At 56.4% G+C, this 18,820-nt stretch overlaps 1 protein-coding gene across 2 annotated transcripts in view; it reads left to right on the forward strand.

Annotated features, from left to right (window-relative positions):
* Positions 1-16,008, forward strand: part of DPT (dermatopontin) — a 29,567-nt gene extending 13,559 nt beyond the window's left edge. The window contains exons 2-4 of one of the 2 annotated variants that reach the window (XM_008153122.3): positions 582-707; positions 13,314-13,421; positions 15,661-16,008. In XM_008153122.3, the coding sequence (XP_008151344.1) occupies positions 582-707; positions 13,314-13,421; positions 15,661-15,727 (301 nt within the window). In that variant the 3' untranslated portion in view covers positions 15,728-16,008. The remainder of the gene's footprint in view (positions 1-581; positions 708-13,313; positions 13,422-15,660) is intronic. The other variant, XM_054711974.1, reaches the window with a different exon arrangement.
* The last annotated feature ends 2,812 nt before the right edge of the window (positions 16,009-18,820 follow it).

An 18,820-nucleotide genomic window follows, 5' to 3' on the forward strand; every position in this document is an offset into this window, starting at 1 on the left:
AAGAGCCCCTGGGGTGTGTTCCCAGCTCCCCACGCCCCCCCCCCCCCGCCCCTGCCCAGCGTGCTCTCGGGGGCTTTGCCTGCTGTTCGGGGCCTGGGAAGGGGTACCCTGTGCTCCAGGCTCTGCTCTTGAGCAGAAGAAAAGGTCATGTGAAGGTCACCATTCACTGCCTTTCTCTTTTCTTCTTTTTATTTTACATTCAAGCAAAATGAAGTTTATTATCGTTTACTTTAAATGGCACGAATAATAAGACAATCTTGCATTTGTAAATTCTAGATGCCTCTACATCCACCCATTTATGCATTCTTCCACCTAACAGTGTGTTCACTGAGGGCGATCAGGGCAGCGTTCCCCCAATTTCCTTCCGTTGAAAGAGTCTGAATCGTTTGAATTTTAATGGTGAGCATATGTCATTTCTACAAATACAGCAAAGTCTTTATTATTTGCATAAAAATGGAATACATTGTCAGGGATCCAGGTCAGTGAGAGAGCGGCTGACGCGGCCTCGGTGGGGGCCGGGCCTGGAAGGGGCCGCTGGCGTGTCACTGTCGCTGGTTCACCGGGGTCTTCCTTCTCTCCAGGTACCAGACTTGCTCCAACAACGGGCTGGTGGCCGGCTTCCAGAGCCGCTACTTCGAGTCGGTGCTGGATCGGGAGTGGCAGTTCTACTGCTGTCGCTACAGCAAGAGGTGCCCCTATTCCTGCTGGTGAGCCGGGGCCCAGCTCAGCCCTCCTGACTCCGGGGCTGGGGGAGGGGGGGGGGAGGGGTGCTCTGCTCCAGGCCTCTGCCTTCAGATAAGCCTGGCACAACAGGCTTCAAATGCAGCAGCTAGCATATAGGATGGATGGATGGATGGATGGATGGATGGATGGATGGATGGATGGATGGACGGACCAATCAACCAACCAACCAACCAACCAACCAATCAACCAATGAAAAGGCTGGGAGGACATTCACACTGGGAGGGGCCTCACAGGTCTTCCACCAGATGCTCCCACAACATCTTTTGGTAAAAAAAGAAACAAACAGAACAATAGAGCAAGGAAGTCACCTGGCTGCTGCCTGGGGCCTCTGGAGGGGAAGGGGTCCATGACCTCTGCCCCAGTGCCTCTCCCTCCGTCACACCGACTTCCCATCACACAGAGGCTGTGGACCGGACCGAGATCCGAGCTTTTCCGGCCGATCACAGGTCCGATCTGCAAACACCGTACATAATTACAGACACCAGAAAAGAGGCGTTGTTTTCCAGATCAATCTGCAATTCCAGTCTGAGGCTTTGTTCCTTCCTCCTCCCTGGGCTGACGCCAATGTCCCGTGCCAGCTCCACGCTGCCGGGGATACGGCGTGAGCATGTAATTTCCCTGATAACGGACCCTGGGTGTTGACAGCACAACTTGCCCCAGGTCTCGGTGTGCAGACAGCCAGGCATGTCTGCCTGGGACCAGGGGAGCCGCGGGTCAGCGTGGCAGGTGGCTCTCACCGTGGTCTATCTCTACGCGGTGAGGCCTCCAAGGGCGGCCTCGCGGGCTGTGCGTGTTCTCTGAGACCACACTGCCTTGCTCCAGCGTCCCAGGGGCACACTGTCCCGGGCACAGGCAGCCCCCAAAGCTGAGCATGTTTCTGGTATGTTCAGAGCCCACGGCAGCTGAGTCAGGGCTGGGCAATGGAGCGGCTGGATGACGGAGAGGGGCCGCCTCCAGCTCTCCGAGGTGCTTCCCCGGGGCCACAGAGCAGGGGAGGCTGGGGTGTAGGCTGGAACTGCCAATCAAAGGCAGATGTTCTGCATCAGGGACAGGGGTTTCCCGAGGCAGTGGCAGGGGTGCCACCGAGCCTGGGCCCCTCCTCTCCCTCCCCTCCTCCCTCTTCCTCCTCCCCTTCCCTCGTACCCTGCTCGTCTCCAGGAAGTCACTTTCCTTTCTAAGGGGCTCAAGTCCATCCCTTAAAGTGGCGGCCACCTGTCTGGCCATAAGAATCAGGAGAAAGGGAATGCACCGAAGCACGCTCACACTCGCTCACAGAGCTTCAGGGCGCGCTCGGGCCCACGCTGACACCCCGGGACTAGAGACCGTGGAGGTTGTACTGCGCCCTAAAATGTCACAACCCCAAAGGCGCCTTTGCCAGGGCAGGCCAGACGCACAGTCAGTCTGTAAGTCAGGATGAAGGTCCTGAGGACCAGGCCTTTGGGAGGGGGGAGGAGGAGCCTGTGACCTCAGTGGCTAGGCCTTCGGGAAGCTTCTCTTCCCTGCCCTGCCCCAGGGCTAGGCTAGCAGCCGGCCTCCCACAGTGAGGTCAGCCTCCCTTTGTTACCAGGCACCAGACACAGTTTGCATGTAAACAACATGTCTGGAAGAGTGAGACACGAAGGAGCACCCGGTCAGTGCATCCATCACACGTTAGGAAGACGCCCCCTTCGTCGGCTCCAAAGGACCCACAGGGTTGGGCACCCTGGGCCGTCCAGGGGGTGTGTTCTGGGAGGACGGGGTGAATGAGAAGTCAGCCTAGAGCCGTGGTCGGCAAACTGCGGCTCGCGAGCCACATGCGGCTCTTTGGCCCCTTGAGTGTAGCTCTTCCACAAAATGCCACGGCCTGGGCGAGTCTATTTTGAAGAAGTGGCGTTAGAAGTTTAAGTTTAAAAAATTTGGCTCTCAAAAGAAATGTCAATCGTTGTACTGTTGATATTTGGGTCTGTTGACAAGTGAGTTTGCTGACCACTGGAGAGCAAGGCGGGGACGCCCCGGGCAGCGGGAGGGCTGGGGTGGGCCTGTCCGCTGCCCCGGTGGGTGCCTGGGCCTCCGTGCTGAGGACACCCCCTCAGACGGGCGAGGGCAGGCCCTGCCCACTGCACTGGGTGCGTTGGAGGACTCTGGGACCTTGATCATGTCCGCGGTGCCTAATCAGCGCCAGAACGCAGTGTCTGCTTGGTAAGCTTTGGATGGATGTTGGAGCCGGTGCTTCGGGGGAGGCGGAGGGGAGGGGGTGCAGAATAAGGTGAAGAGGCCCCGAAATGCATCATTTACTTATTAAGTCTGCCTCCCCTCCCCTCTTAGCCCTAGCTGCACCAGCAGAGTCCCTAAATGGTGCAGGCACATAGTAGGCACGCAGCATCTGTGAGTGAATGGATGAGTGACTTCAGCCTGCTCCCAGTTCTGTTGTGGGGGTGAAATGAGAGCCCATCTGCCTGGTGCTGCCCCTGGCTAAGGGGGCGCAGTGCTGGCCTGTCGGGGGGCCGAGGCCCCTGGCTAAGGGGGCGCAGTGCTGGCCTGTCGGGGGGCCGAGGCCCCTGGCTAAGGGGGCGCAGCGCTGGCCTGTCTGGTGGCCGAGGCCCCTGGCTAAGGGGGTACAGCGCTGGCCTGTCTGGTGGCCGAGGCCCCTGGCTAAGGGGGCGCAGTGCTGGCCTGTCAGGGGGACAAGGCCCCTGGCTAAGGGGGCGCAGCACTGGCCTGTCGGGGGGACGAGGCCCCTGGCTAAGGGGGTACAGCGCTGGCCTGTCTGGTGGCCGAGGCCCCTGGCTATGGGGGCGCAGTGCTGGCCTGTCGTGGGGCCGAGGCCCCTCCCTCCCGGCTGCTGCGAGACCCTGCTCCTCACCTGCTAACAGGCTTTGAGGGGTCAGATGACCTTGCAGGAAGCCGAGCCGGTGACGAGCTGAGCTGGTTATACAGAGGAACGAGGAACCGTCCACTGGACAGTGTGGTGGGGTGTCCTGACACCGCTCCCGGGTAGAGGAGGGGGCTGGGGCAGCTGCAGGGTCACGCCTGCGAGGCCTGAGGCCTCTGCCCAGACCCAGGGGAGAGCGGCCCCCTGGGCGTCGCACTGTCACTGGCTGGCCACCGGCTCCTGGCCCAGGAGAGAACACGGGGCGTGGATTCAGGCCGAGGCTTCGGCGACGCGGCGGGCAGGACACCGAGGCTCATGGTGTTAGGGAAGTTGCCAGGCACGGTGTGGGGGTGAATGGAGGCGAGGGAGGGAGAAGGGGAGCTGTCCACACCCCCGAGAGCGCTGTCTTCTGTGGCTTCTGTGATCCGTGTCCCCACCTCCTTTCAGCCCACCAAGCAAGACGCTAAAGACTAAGGAGGAATGAACTTGGAGCTCTGTGTGTGGACACAGCCCTGCGCTCACAGGCTGGTGGAGGGATGAGCAACTTTTCTGAAGTTCCTGAGACCCTCGGGGCTCAGGCGACAATACTGGCCTTTGGTCTGCCCACCCCCACCCTCACCCCCTCCCAACCTTGGTCAGCCTGCCCCACCGCCCAGGCAGGCCCCTAATGGTCAAGAACCAAAGGATGGGCCAGGGGAGGGAGGGGACAGGGCGGAGGGCAGAACTGCTTAGAAAGGCAGGAAAGCCCCTTTGCAGCGCGCGCCCCTCAGGAAGGCTCCACCCGCTGCCTCTATTCCTGGGTGTGCGGTTAGAGATGGACGCTGCCATGGTTACCGAAGAGAATGGCGCTTTATCAAAGGGCAGCCTGACCCACCGCCCCCCTGGGCGCCTGGACATCGCAGCGGCCTCTCCAGCCGGCCCGAGTCCTGGCGTTGCGCGTCTTTCTAATGACCGAGGCCCCGGGGCGTCAGGTAGGCCTTGTTTCTCCAGCACCTCAGCGTGCTGCCTGGCACACCGTAGCCCCTTCGTAAATGTCTGCCGTGAGTAAGCCTGCGGCAGTTTCCTAGGAACAGTAACCATGGTGACCCCCACACGGATGCGATGTTGTTTGTACTGAAAAGGATTTCTTTCACTCGCACTGTTTTCTCTGACCCCCTGACGACCCTCCTGAGAACTAACTGTTTTCCCACACTCCCACGGTGAAACTGCCCCGAGCTCCCGTGTGAAAGCGCCCCTCCCTCTCGCCCTGTTCGCTGGCTGTGATGGCCTCCCAGGGAGCCCACAGTGCGGGGAGCTGGCTGAGGGAGCCTCTGTGCCTGCATGGGGGCATTCGGGGGTCAGCAACAGCTCCCCTCTGCAGAGGAGCCAGCCGCCAGCTCCCGCAGGACGCGGTCACTGGCGTGGTGGGACCCGGTGCTGTTCCCACTTCGGTGGGTGCCGTTTCTCCAGATGCGGCAGCCTCGCTGCTCTCTGGCAAGAAGGCGAATTCCTGGTAGATGCGGACACGCCGTCACCAGCAGCCCCACCGGGTTGGACACGTGTCCATTTTACACGTAGTGTTTATGCATGAGAATTCGCATTCTTAGCCCAGCCAGTCATCGGCAAACCACAAACACATGTTGCAGCTGAGGAAACCACAACCTTCGGAGATCACGTGTGACCACTTCCAACCTCCATGCAGCACCAGCCACCGCCTGTGCGCGCGGACACCCCTCCCACCCCCCACCCCCACCAGCATGCCAAGGTTGTCCAGGCAGAGCCCTCTGGGGGCCAGGAACTCACTGTTTCACACTGAGCATTGATTTTTTTTCTTTTTTTTTATAATATATTTTTATTGATTTCAGAGAGGAAGGGAGAGGGAGAGAGAGAGAAACATCAATGATGAGAGAGAATCGGTGATCGGCTGCCTCCTGCCCCTCCTACACTGAAGATTGAGCTGCAAGCCTTGCACGTGCCCTTGACTGGAATCGAACCCGGGACCCTTCAGTCCGCAGGCCGCTGCTCTATCCACTGAGCCAAACCAGCTGGGGCTGAGCATCCATTTTCTATTCTAAAGGCTTTTTCAGATCCAAGGCCTTCCATTTGGTTCATTAGATAACAGGTTGTGACCCAAAAAGTAATGCCCGTCCTCAGAATCAACACAGCTGACCTTCCGTTTCTCCCTCCACCTGAGAGTCTCGGACTCCCGAATGCCGCCTTCTCCACGCCCAGCTCCTCTCTCCTTGCGCTGAAGTCACGAGCCAGAGAATGGGTCTGCGAAGTTCCCAGATCGCTCAGCTCACCGGCACGACAACAAACCAGAACGTCCTTCTTCTCTGTCCACCCCAAAGCCCCGGATCAAAGCTGATCTCCAACTGCCGCTCACCCCTCAGGCTTTAACACAGACGGGCGGTGTCTGCACGGCCTTTCCCCGGGGAACCCTGGCAGGGAGGAGAGCCGCCTGCCGGCACCTGGCGGCTGCTGTCCCTCCCCGCTAGGTGCCTGCTGCGCACGCTCCCACGCTGGGAGCCACGCTGGGTCCTCTGAGCAAACTGAGGCTGTTAGTGTGGAGATGAGAGGTCCATGCTTTGGGAAAACAGGATTGGACGCTACATTTGCAGGCAGTTTGCATTGAGTGTAGATACTCATTTCGGGGTGGGGGAGGGGGAGGGCAACAGCACCCCTGAGCTTGAGCGGAACCAATCGTCCCTTTCATCGGTCCGAGTGGCTGTCCCGTTAATTGTGCCGTATTTATTATTTACGAAGCAATTGGCTGTCTGCGTATCAGTAATGCCTCCCTCCCTACACTCAGCTCTGCAGAGCAGGCATTTCAGAAATGTGGCCGGTTGTCTAGTAAGTATTGTCTAACCCGAGGCCAGGCCCTCCCAGCCACGGAGAACAAAGCAAACCGCAGTTACAGACCAAATCCGTTGCTTCACACCAACCTTGGTCCTCTTGTATCCCCTTTACTGGATCCTAGAGGCGATCACTCATTCTACCATTCATTAATTCATTGTGTCAGCCAGAGAATGGATACAAAATAACCATAATTCATAGACTTTGAGTCAGTTCCCAATAAAGATGATAATAACTTCTATTTATTGAGCATATACCCCACGCTCATGTTAGCTCTGTGGTCGGCAAACTGCGGCTCGCGAGCCACATGCGGCTCTTTGGCCCCTTGAGTGTGTCTCTTCCACAAAATACCACGGCCTGGGGCGCGTCTATTTTGAAGAAGTGGTGTTAGAAGAAGTTTAAGTTTAAAAAATTTGGCTCTCAAAAGAAATTTCAATCGCTGTACTGTTGATATTTGGCTCTGTTGACTAAGGAGTTTGCCGACCACTATGTTAGCTCATTCACTTCTCACACGCAGAAATGACGACACTGTTACAGAGCATCGTATAGAACTATACATGATCCACCCAGAGGGAGCTGAGTGCACAATGACTTGTTCAGGGTTCCCAACTCAATCCAAACAGGTCCGGCTGCCTCCAAACCCTGCGCCCTTTGCACAGGACCGAGCTCTCCCAATCTCGATGGGGAAATAAGACCAGCCTAGAGGAAGTGGTGGGTGACGACACAGCCAGCATCTCGTGTGAAAACAGGGAGGAGAGTAGTTGTATTAGCTGGAGGGGAGAGGGAGGGGCGTTGTCCCCGCCAAGGTCAAAACCAGGGAGACCAAGATGGATGGGACTGATGAAAGCCAAGCTGAGTCCAAACAACTGCGCTTGCTGACCGGCGTGGGCGTGGGCGGTGAGCAGGGCGCTCCGTGCCAAGACTGCAATTTGGAAAAGACTCAGGGACTTTCCTCTGCCAGTGTGAGCCACGATGACTCTGGAGCTGTGCTCCCTGCGTTGGGATACACAGTGGAGCTGAAATTTAAATCTCCAGAAGGCCGCACCAGGAAGACGTGAACACGGGCGTGCGTTCTCACGCCCCGGGGTGCAGGGTCTCTCCCCAGGGAAGGGCACTTCGGTGGCGGCAAATGCTGGCCATTCAGTCCCATTTGGCAGCTTCCCCAGCTCTCTGGGGGGAAGCCAGGCTGGCTGTCCCTTTGGGGGGGCTCTCCTCTGTGTGTCACTGCATCCGGGGGTTAGTGTCTCATCGTTGCAAGAATAATTCCTTCAGCTCCGATGCAGCGCCTGCAGGCTAACCTGAGGCATGCGCATGCCCTGTAGCTTACCTGGGAGAGCAGGTGCGTAAGGATCACAAACACTTGGTTTGTGCAGAAACTTCTCGGCGATCCGCCTGTCAGAAAGGGACGTCCTCTCTGTGGCCGGGTGGAGAATGCAGGCCAACCTCAACACCTCGGTTCCACAGGAGCTGCCCGCCCTCCCCCAGCATCTCCATGGCCGGCACTGAGCGAGATCACAGGTGTGCATGCTGCCCGGTGCCAGTGCAGATCCCCCCCCCGCCCCCCCAGGAGCTCTCTTACTGGTCAGCATCACGAAGCCAGGTGCCACACAGGATGCTGGGTTTTTAGCCAAAAGCCAACGAGATGGTGCCGGCAAGTCATCGACATTAGAATGGGACGTCTGATATACGGTGCCGACTGGGAAGTGGGGGGAATGGGGTGCCCCCGAGGCAGCCCCGCTCCGGTGCTGAGCAGGCCGAGCCTGACGCGGGCTGGGGAGCGCTCGGCTCACTCTTGTTTTGTAGGAGCTGCAGGGCGGCTCCCCGGGCACCCCGTTCTGGCTTGTTAACGTGTGAGCAGCAGGGGTCCGTGGTGTCGGTGATGCGTGTGCTCCAGTTTCCCGCCACGGCGTCAGTGGAGGGTGTGGCCGTGGCTGACGCGGGGCCTGGGCGAGCCCTCGGCTGTTGTGCACTGTGGGCCGCGTGGCCAGGGGGCTCCAAGAGCGCCCGTCGTCCTGAGTGCCGCGGGCAGGTGGGGGCAGACAGACCCGCTGCTGCGGACCTCACTCGAGGCTCGGCCGCTCAGCCACCAAGAGCAGGGGTAGAGTTTGATGAAATCTTATACACCGAGTGGCCAGATTATGATGATCTCTGAACGCATAATAATCTGGCCACTCAGTGTACTTCTCTTGAGTACCTCATTTATTTGATATCAAAGATACTAGAAATCGTGCACCTGATCAGTTTTCCCCTTTGCACTGGCTGATAGAAAGCTCAGGGCAAACAGGTGGTTGATCTCCAGCAAAAGTCTAGAATACTTTTGGTGCCCATCTGAGATACAAATACACTGAGTGGCCAGATTATTATGCGTTCAGAGATCATCATAATCTGGCCACTCAGTGTATACTATATATAGTAGAGGCCCGGTGCATGAATTCGTGCATGGGTGGGGTCCGGCCAGCCTGGCCAGGGGGAGGGGACATGAGTGGTTGGCTAGCCTGCCTGCTGGTCGAACTCCTGGTCGAGGGGACAATTTGCATATTAGCCTCTTATTATATAGGATATACACTGAGTGGCCAGATTATTATGCGTTCAGAGATCATCATCATCTGGCCACTCAGTGTAGTGAGTCGCTTTCTGTTGAGAAACAGGCTCCAACCCTCTCCTTTGTTAAAACTCTAATCAGTCCTCAGCCAAACCTGTGACACATAAACCCGCGTGTTTATCTAAGTGAATCGCACCTCCACTCGCCCTTTCACACGAGTGTGGCGACACTCTTGGCTCTGTGACACGTCCTGTCCCACAGCTCCCAGCTCAGTGCGGGCCACACTGGTCCGTGCCAGGTACTGACTCCAGCTGCGACTGGGGCTCATCTCAGGGCTTTAAGAGTCTGGGCTGAGAGGCGCCGGCGGGCAGTGCAGTTGGTTAGAATGTTGTTCCCATACACCAAGGCTGTGGGTTCAACCCCCGGTCAGGGCACATGCAAGAATCACCCAATTCTCCTCTCTGAGGAGCCGTTACCGTCTCTCCTGCAGACGGCAAACAGTGTTGGGAGGTGAGAAATTGTAGCTCAATAGCCACTCACCCGATAGTGAAAGGAGGAACACGTGATCACCTAGGTCAGTGGTCAGCAAACTGCGGCTTGCGAGCCACATGCGGCTCTTTGGCCCCTTGAGTGTGGCTCTTCCACAAAATACCACGGCCTGGGCGAGTATATTTTGAAGAAGTGGCGTTAGAAGAAGTTTACGTTTAAAAAATTTGGCTCTCAAAAGAAATTTCAATCGTTGTACTGTTGATATTTGGCTCTGTTGACTAATGAGTTTGCCGACCACTGGATTTCCGTCACTGTCCACACTCCTTCCCCTGCCCCTTAAGTCTCTGTAAATAGACTAAACTTGATCTCACGGAGTTTTCCTGTGTGTTTTTTGTGAATCCTCACCCATGGATATATTTTTCCATTGATTTTTAGAGAGAGTAGAAGCAGGGTGGGGGAGAGAGAGAAACATTGATGTGAGAGAGAGAGACATCAATTGGTCGCCTCCCACATGCACCCCAACCAGGGCCAGGGATCAAGCCTGCAACTGAGGTACATGCCCTTGATCAGAATCAAACCCGGGACCCTTCAGTCTGCAGGCTGACGCTCTATCCACTGAGCTAAACCGGATAGGGAAATCTCACAGTTTTATAACGAAAATAAAACTAAACAACAATGAAAAATCAAGTAAATGAATACCTGGCTGGGACTGAGATGGAGATGGACCAATGAGCACACAGCACACCTTCTCCAGAGCCTCACCAGAGGGCAGCACCCCCCACCCCCACCCCCAGGAGGCCTCCCAGACAAACTGTCCAGTACAAAGGGCCCTGTGTCTGGTCACTACCAAAAACAAAGCAATAGAGATGCTTGTTAAAGAGAGCATTGGGTAGCCCTAGCCAGTTTGAGCCGGCCTGTGGACTGAAGGGTCCCAGGTTCGATTCCACTCAAGGGCATGTACCTCAGCTGCAGGCTCGATCCCCAGCCCTAGTCCGGTGGCATATGGGAGATACAATCAATGTGTCACTTTCACATCCATGTTCCTCTTCCTCTGTCTCTCCCCTCCCCTCCACTCTCTCTAAAAAATCAATGGGAAAATATCCTCAGGTGAGGATTAACAACAACAAAAAGAAGGAAGGAAGGAAGAAAGGAAGGAAGGAAGGAAGGAAGGAAGGAAGGAAGGAAGGAAGGAAGGAAGGAAGCTAAGGAAGGAAGGAAGCTAAGGAAGGAAGGAAGGAAGGAAGGAAGTAAGGAAGGAAGGAAGGAAGGAAGGAAGGAAGGAAGGAAGGAAGGAAGGAAGGAAGGAAGGTAAGGAAGGAAGGAGAGAGAGAGAGAGAGAGGCGGGGGAGAATTGGGTAACTTTCTCCTTGGAAGCTTAAAAAGTCATCATTTTTTAAAATGCAAGCCTCTCTCTCCCACTTTATTCCAAATGTATTTAACTCTCTGACTAATCTGAAGGCAGGTCAGCAAAAAATTAAAAAAAGAAAAATCCTATCCTGATTATTAGTTAATCAGGTAGAGTCTGCCTCAGCACATGAAGAAATACCTGGCAATTAGCTTTCATACATTGTATCCAAGGAGTGCTTCCGAGCTCTGGAAAAGATGTCACGTTCCCAGGAAGTGAGGAAAACGCCTCCCACCCCATCTCTCTCCACCCGAATGTGCATTATTCACATTCGCAACAAAATCCCGTTTCGTCGGGCCAAGGTTAGTCTAGCTTTGTCCAAACCTTCGGGGATCACAAACCAGTGGGGTCCAAGCGAGGCCCTGTTAGGTCCACTGACAAGTCGTTGGACGTTTTCATTAGAAAGGGGAAGTCCTTGCCCGGGGGCTCTGGGGAGGCACAGAGCAGACTTCTGACTTGGCCGAGCCTGGCTCCCCACAGGCACACGTAAGCGGAAGCACATGTAACCCACACTGAGCTGGGCCTGGCACCCTGACGGAGCACAGCGATGTCCTGAGAGGAGAATCCGGGCCCAGGACGGCGGCTCAGTGCGGGAAGGAAGGACATGAACCCGGGGAGCGGGCTGTGCTCACCCCCAGCTCACCCTGACTAACCATGGGTCTCGCTGCCTCTGAGCCCTGAGAGCCTCCTACCAGACCTTCCAGCTTGTCAATCCATCTGTCCAAGATGTGGTGACAGTCCTTGCAGTAGAAGTCTACGTACCGGAAGGACTTTCTATCGTCAACATACAAGCCCTGGTGAACCCAGACCCAATGAACACTGACTGTGGGGGTGCAGATGAGACTTTGGGGGCCATTTCCTACCGGAAGAAGTATTAGGGTCCTGCGGAGCCCCAGTGGCGAAGCCCTTACGAGAGCTAGATCCTAGAGTCATCCCAGGGTGGACCCAGCGAACCCTAATCACCGAGAGGCTGGGGTTGACTTAATCTTGGAGGAGGAAGAAGACACAGAACTGCTCGCATCAGCCCCTCCCACGCACCACCTCCCACACGTATTTGTCTTCCCCCCACCGACGGACCTGTCAGGGAGCTTTAACGCTCCCGTAGACCAGGAAGCTGAGGTGAAGTGACCTCCCAAAGCCGCGCATTGACTCAGTGGCCACTCACCGTGTCCCAGCAGCAGCCGTGGCCAAGGCAGCCACCACCCGGGGAGCTCACCTTTCCTTTCATTTTTCCAAGCACCTTTTTATTGTGACTCACATAAAAGATACAGATTAAACTACCACACAACACATGCATCATGAAACACACGCATGCATACATTTAAACTACCACACAATACATACATCATAAAACACACACATGCATACATTTAAACTACCACACAACACATACATCATAAAACACACACATGCATACATTTAAACTACCACACAATACATACATCATAAAACACACGCATGCATACATTTAAACTACCACACAACACATACATCATAAAACACACACATGCATACATTTAAACTACCACACAACACATACATCATAAAACACACACATGCATACATTTAAACTACCACACAACACATACATCATAAAACACACGCATGCATACATTTAAACTACCACACAACACATACATCATAAAACACACACATGCATACATTTAAACTACCACACAATACATACATCATAAAACACACGCATGCATACATTTAAACTACCACACAATACATACATCATAAAACACACACATGCAGCCCGGCCAGCGTGGCTCAGTGGTTGAGCATTGACTTAGGAACCAGGAGGTCATGGTTCGATCCCCGGTCAGGGCACATGCTGGGTTGCTGGCTTGATCCTCCGTGTGGGGCGTGCAGGGGGCAGCCGATCAATGATTCTCTCTCATCATTGATGTTTCTCTTTCTCTCTCTCTCTCTCCCTTCCTCTCTGACATAATAGAAATATATTTTTTTAAAAAACACACACATACATACATACATGTGAAACAAAGTTTTTACACATATACCCAAGAACTTATCCTTCATGTGTACAATGAATTCACTGATGTTTCCTATTCTATTTCTCCTTGTGTAAAGGAAATTTGGCAATAACCAATTACATTGATTTCATGATCCCTAATGAGTCACTATCCGGTTTGAAAACTTGGTTCTGGCTGACTTGAATGGGATGAACTAATATTGATATTAATATTTCTGCAAGGCCTGGGGCGGTATCGGCATCTTTCTCAGCGTCCAGCCTCCTGGCAGGGAGAAGGAAGGGGAGGGTGGAGTGTTCCTCTTTGCTCACAGCCTGGCCGGTTGGCTAAGCCATCCACCCACCTCCGGGCTGGGCCCCAGGCCCCGAGGCCGCCCTCCGCACAGCCTGCCCCGCTGCCCGGCGGTAAGACGAGTCTCACCTTCCCCTCTCACCTCCTGCTCCTCCCGCACAGGATGACGACAGAGTACCCCGGCCACTACGGCGAGGACATGGACATGGTGTCCTACAGCTACGATTACTACATGCGCGGAGCGACCACCACCTTCTCCGCAGTGGAAAGGTGAGCTTCCCCGGGCCAGGGGTTCGAGGAGCAGCTCGAGCTCCGTGCCGGGGCCCTGGCTGCAGGACGTCCGAGCTGGGGTTCTCACTGTTGTGGTTTCCCAGTTGGTCCGGGGTGCAGGAGAGACTGCCTAGAGCAGGGGTCCTCAAACTTTTTAAACAGGGGGCCAGTTCACTGTCCCTCAGACCGTTGGAGGGCCGGACTATAGTTTTAAAAAAAACAACTATGAACAAATTCCTATGCACACTGCTAAGTCAGCTGCTAAGCAGGACAGGCAGCGGCGGCAAAAACACCCGGCGGGCCGGATAAATGTCCTCGGCGGGCCGCATGTGGCCCGAGGGCCGTAGTTTGAGGACCCCTGGCCTAGAGGATGGGAGGCGCTGGGAACTGACTTCTTCTCACAAATGCGTTGAGTGGAGCCACTCACCCCGGCCACGAGGGGTGCAGCCTGCTCCGGGGCGGGACGTCCCCTCCTTGGTAGCCCATGATGCTCTAAGCTCTTCCCTTCACTCCATTTCAAAGAGCACGTCTTCTTCCAAACTTCAGCAGGAGAGGGCAGCCATGGTTGGAGGGGTACCCGCTGCCAGACTGGCCCCTCTCAGCGCTGTTTCTCCACAGGACCCCTTGGGGCCGTGGGGAGACAGAAGGGGAGGGGCTGGAGAGAAGAAGCACGCCAACCCCCCAGCCGTATTTAGAAATGAAAGAGGGAAGTTTTAGTAACACAAAAGGCACTCACCTTTTCACCCCCTTTCTCTCACAGTCAGCTCCCCAGTCCCACCTAAATTCATCAAGGCAACACAACAAGCAGAAAATAAGAATCCTCCTCCCTACTAATGTGGAGAGAGGGGTGTGTGGGTAAATCCAGGTGTTGAAAGGTAGATGTGACCTACCTGTAGGCAGGTGAGAATCAGTTCGCCCAGCAAATGAGTTCCTGAAACGTTACCTACGCACGCTCTGCACAGAGAACAAAACTTACGTCACCTCAGTAAATTGTGGACGGTGATGGATGTGGGTGTGACTTACCTTCTGTGTATATTTATGTTTGTAATGAAATGACATCTCACCTCACTAAAGTGCACGTATTCAATAAGGTCCACAATGCAAAACAAAAACAAAAAACAAAAAATGTTAATTAGCTCTAAAGAGGCTTCCTGAACAAACATATTCATGTTACTCATAAGAGAACCCTCAGTTCTCCGTCGGGATCATTTTTATTTCAGATACATTTTAACTAGTTAAGTCACCTATTTTCTAGAAGCAGCAAATTCAAAAATGAACAGGGAAGATAGTACTTAGAACGAAAGTTGCTTCAGCATGGAGGAGAAACAGCTGAATGATGTCACACCACACACACACACACACACACACACACACACACACAGGCACGCACACGCATGCACACGCACACACTCTCGAATGCGCTCGCCTCAGAGAAGGAAAGACCTCCGAACTCAAGGGCCACAGAAGCTGGTGCCGTTCAGCCGGCGGTGTAGCCCCAAAGGGCAACTGGTAACAGGAGAGCGGGTGCCCAATGTCTTTAATGACGCCCCCACGTCCACAGAGGATTAGCTCTGCGTCCCTGTGTAAAAGGCAGGGGAATCACAGTGAAGGAGGAATCCATCTAAAATTGCTACAACAGAAATGGATTGGGGCAACTAAAATGCCCACTTCCTCCACTCCACGCTGGTCAAGGCTGAGCGAGTCTCTGCACTCTCACACCCACGCCCGCCCTCTGAGCAAACAGACGACCGATTCCTGCCGGGCCCAAGGGCAGCCCCTGCCTTCCCCTTTCCGGGGTTAGGGTGGGTTCCTCGCCTTCACTCCCGTGGCCGGTGGTCGTGTTTCCGAAGGAGCGTGCCACCGGGTCAGAACTCAGTCAAAGAAAGAACAAACGAGCAGGTGGATGGCCCGTCAGGAGACGATTCTTCAAGGTGAAATGTGGGCGGTGTTGCCACATGCTGTGCTCCAAGCTGTTAGGGATGGAGCAGTGGGCGCTGACCAGGCTCCACATACCAGCCCCCTAGTCAGTCCTCCAGGGGCACCGGGCTGGGTGAGGAAGAGCCCAGGACTCCTGACCTCACAGGCCGCCCCCCTCAGTCTCCCGGAGGCTTCCAGACCTGTCCTCTGAGGGAGTAGGGAGGTCCCTTCGGTCCTGACTGCTCCTTGGGGGCTCACGGCTTTTCCCTCGCAGGACCCTTCCCACGGAGTCCTTTCTCACCGCCGTCCTCTCTCTCCACAGGGACCGCCAGTGGAAGTTCATAATGTGCCGCATGACCGACTACGACTGTGAATTCGCAAATGTTTAGATTTGCCACGAACCAGATCGGGGTGAAGGGGAGAGGCCAGAGGCCCAAGGGTGTCCACCTGTGTTAACTCCAGTTGGATCCCAGGAGGTTCCTGCCACTCTTCCTCCCCCTGAGCTGGTCAGCGGCTGCGATGCCGGCTTGCTAAGCCTTCCTGACAACTATCACACTTATAACCAAACCCACAATGAAGCCACGTTTCTCACTCTCAACATGCGACTGTTTTATAGGACTGACAATGGCTTTCCTGCAGGCCGCACCTATGGTGTGCATGCTCACAGCCAGAGCACCTACTGTGTGCACGCACAACCCAAGCACCTACTGTGTGAGTGCTCACAGCCTGAGCACCTACTGTGTGCGTGCTCACGGCCTGAGCACCTACTGTGTGCATGCACAACCCGAGCACCTACTGTGTGAGTGCTCACAGCCTGAGCACCTACTGTGTGCGTGCTCACGGCCTGAGCACCTACAGTGCGCGTGCACAGCCTGAGCAGGAGCCTGGTCCCTGGAGCCCCCGGGCTGAGAGTCCCTGGGAGCTGAGCGCAGGGCAGGTGGAGGAAGGTGGCAGGGAGGGGTCTCTGCAGATGGGAAGCTGGGTCCTCTCGGGGGACAGACCTCCCCTTGAGGGACACGCTGGCCTGGAAGTTCAGGGCACCGCTCTGTGCTCCGGGTGAGGGGACTGGGAAGGGAATTGGGAACAGGAGGGCTGGGGTGGAGCTGAAAGGCGGGACTGGAGATTTCCCGGAGTGGAAGGAGGCTGTGAGCACGCCCAGAAGAGCCAGGAGCACGGGGCTCAGCCTCCCGTCAGACAGAACGGGAAGAAGAGGAAGGCCTGAGGCTGGACTCCGGTTAGGATGGGGGCGCGGGGGCGGGGAGTGTGCAGGTTGCTTTGGGAAATGGGACCGGCTTGGAGTCGCTGGCGCCTGGAGGCACAGCCAGGCCTCCTGGGAGGCTCCTGGCCAGCTCACCAGACTGGCCCGGATTTTCTGGATGGGAGAGGCTGCCCTGGGGGCCCACTCCCCTCCAGTGTTAGTTTAGGGGTGTCCTTGGCAGAGGCGGCACCATCTCCCCCTCCCGTGATGTGTCTGTCCCCAGCCTTTGTACTCTCTTCATGATAAAAGGAATAAAAATACGAGCGTTCCTGTGCTGCGATGGGAAGGGCCAGCGTTTGCTCCCCCGCCCCCTCCAGCTCCTCAGCCATCCTTTCAGAAAGCACAGCCCCGCGTCGGGGTCCGGGCCGCGCACTGGGCGGGCATGGGGAGACCATGAGGTCAGTGACAGGAGTGGCTGGGGCCCGTCTGGAAACGTGCTGAGCGCTCATCGACGACTGGACACAGGGTGGAGCCGCAGCTCCCTGCCTCTGCCTCGAGCCTGACTGGTCCTCAGCCCCCTCAGCCCCTCCCCTCAGGGTGCCACAGGCAGCCCTGGCCAGCAAGCTAGCGGGTTGGAGTGCTGTCCCGTACAGCAAAAGGGGGCGGGTTCTATCCCTGGTCAGGAAGGGTCCAGGAGGCAGCCGATCAATGTCTCTCTCTCTCTCTCTCTCTCTCTCTCTCTCTCTCTCTCTCTCTCTTTCTTAAAGAAAAAAAGCCCCCCGTGAGGATTTTAAAAAAGAATATATCACATGCGTTTTTAACCACAGAAGCCCCTCTTTCCTTTAGACACAGTTTGCCTTTTGTTTTCAGATCTGTGCTGCCCTGTGGACCAGGAGAGCAGGCAGCCAGGTGGAGCCCGGAGAGCGGGTGGGGCCAGCCCGCGAGCTAGGCACCGGCCAGACGGCCAAGAAGGTGGGTCTGGCCGGGGGGGCTGCCTGGCCGGGAGACCCCGACATGGGAAGGGGAAGGCAGGGCTAGGATGGCCTCCTCGGCCTTCACTCGAGGTCCTTTCTCAGCTGGGTGGTCTCCAGCCCGTTGTTCCCACCCCTCGCACACACTGACTTGACAACAAGCCTCGCCGTGTTATTTCTCACAAGGGGAGCCGTTAATATGTGAGTGATTGCGCCCTGGGTCGGGGGGCGGCTGCCAGGAAAGGGCTGCGCTGGGTGTGGGGCGAGCTCAGCTGGACGGGGACAGCAAGGCGGCTGGCTGACCCGCAGCTGTGATGTGAGGGGGTGAGGGGGGGATGGAGCTGGGACCAGCGGCCCCGGAGACCACCCGCAGCCCAGCTCCGGAGAAAACAGCAGAGCGGCCCCGTCGGAGCCTGGGCCCAGCAGAGCGAATGGGGAGGTTTCCCCTCCGAGAACGTCCCTGTGCCCACGGACCCAGGACAGCTGCAGCGCGGACATGTGCCCTCGGTTCAAACCCGAGTGACGCGTGCTTTCCGTCGTACGTCAGTCAGGCGGGGAGAGCTAAGCCGGACCAGGCCTACGTCCCAGACCGTCTGACCGCACGCTCCCTCTGTGTTTCCATTGCTCCAATCCTCCCGCCCATGTGCTCCCCAGCCTCGGACGAGCCTCCTCCCCATTCCCCGGGACCTCGGCCTCGGTTGTCGTTGGCTCCTATCTGTCCTAGGAGCGCGATCCTGTGAGCGCTATCATCCGGCCTAATTATTTACTCGGGGCTTTGCTGAGGTGTCTTCCAGAGGACACGCCGGGGAAGAGTCGAGCGCCTGGGCCCACCCCTGCTCTGACCGAGGGTGGCTGGGTCACCGGCCAGATCCCCGGCCACCGTCTCCTCACCGGCCTGGGAGGGACAGGAATCCGCTTCCCAACCACTCCCACGTGGAACGGGAAGAAGAGACGTGGGTCCCACCTCCCGGGCCACAGTCTCGCAGGGAGACGTGAGAAGACAGACAGTGAAGGCGAGGGCCCTGCAGAAGCCCAGGCGATGCTGGGCCCTGAGGGACAACAGGAACCCCCCACCCCTGCCCTCACCCCAACACCAGGGCCCGGGAAGTCCCCTCTCCATCCGGGCTCTTCAACACATACCGTCTTTATGGCCAATGGCTTTGGCCCAGACATGAAAGCCAACTTCTTTTTCGTTTCCTTAGAACCGTGGTTGGCAAACTGCGGCTCGCGAGCCACATGCGGCTCTTTGGCCCCTTGAGTGTGGCTCTTCCACAAAAGACCACGGCCTGGGCGAGTCTATTTTGAAGAAGTGG

This window comes from Eptesicus fuscus, chromosome 22, assembly GCF_027574615.1.
Source record: "Eptesicus fuscus isolate TK198812 chromosome 22, DD_ASM_mEF_20220401, whole genome shotgun sequence".
Taxonomy (NCBI): Eukaryota; Metazoa; Chordata; class Mammalia; order Chiroptera; family Vespertilionidae; genus Eptesicus; species Eptesicus fuscus.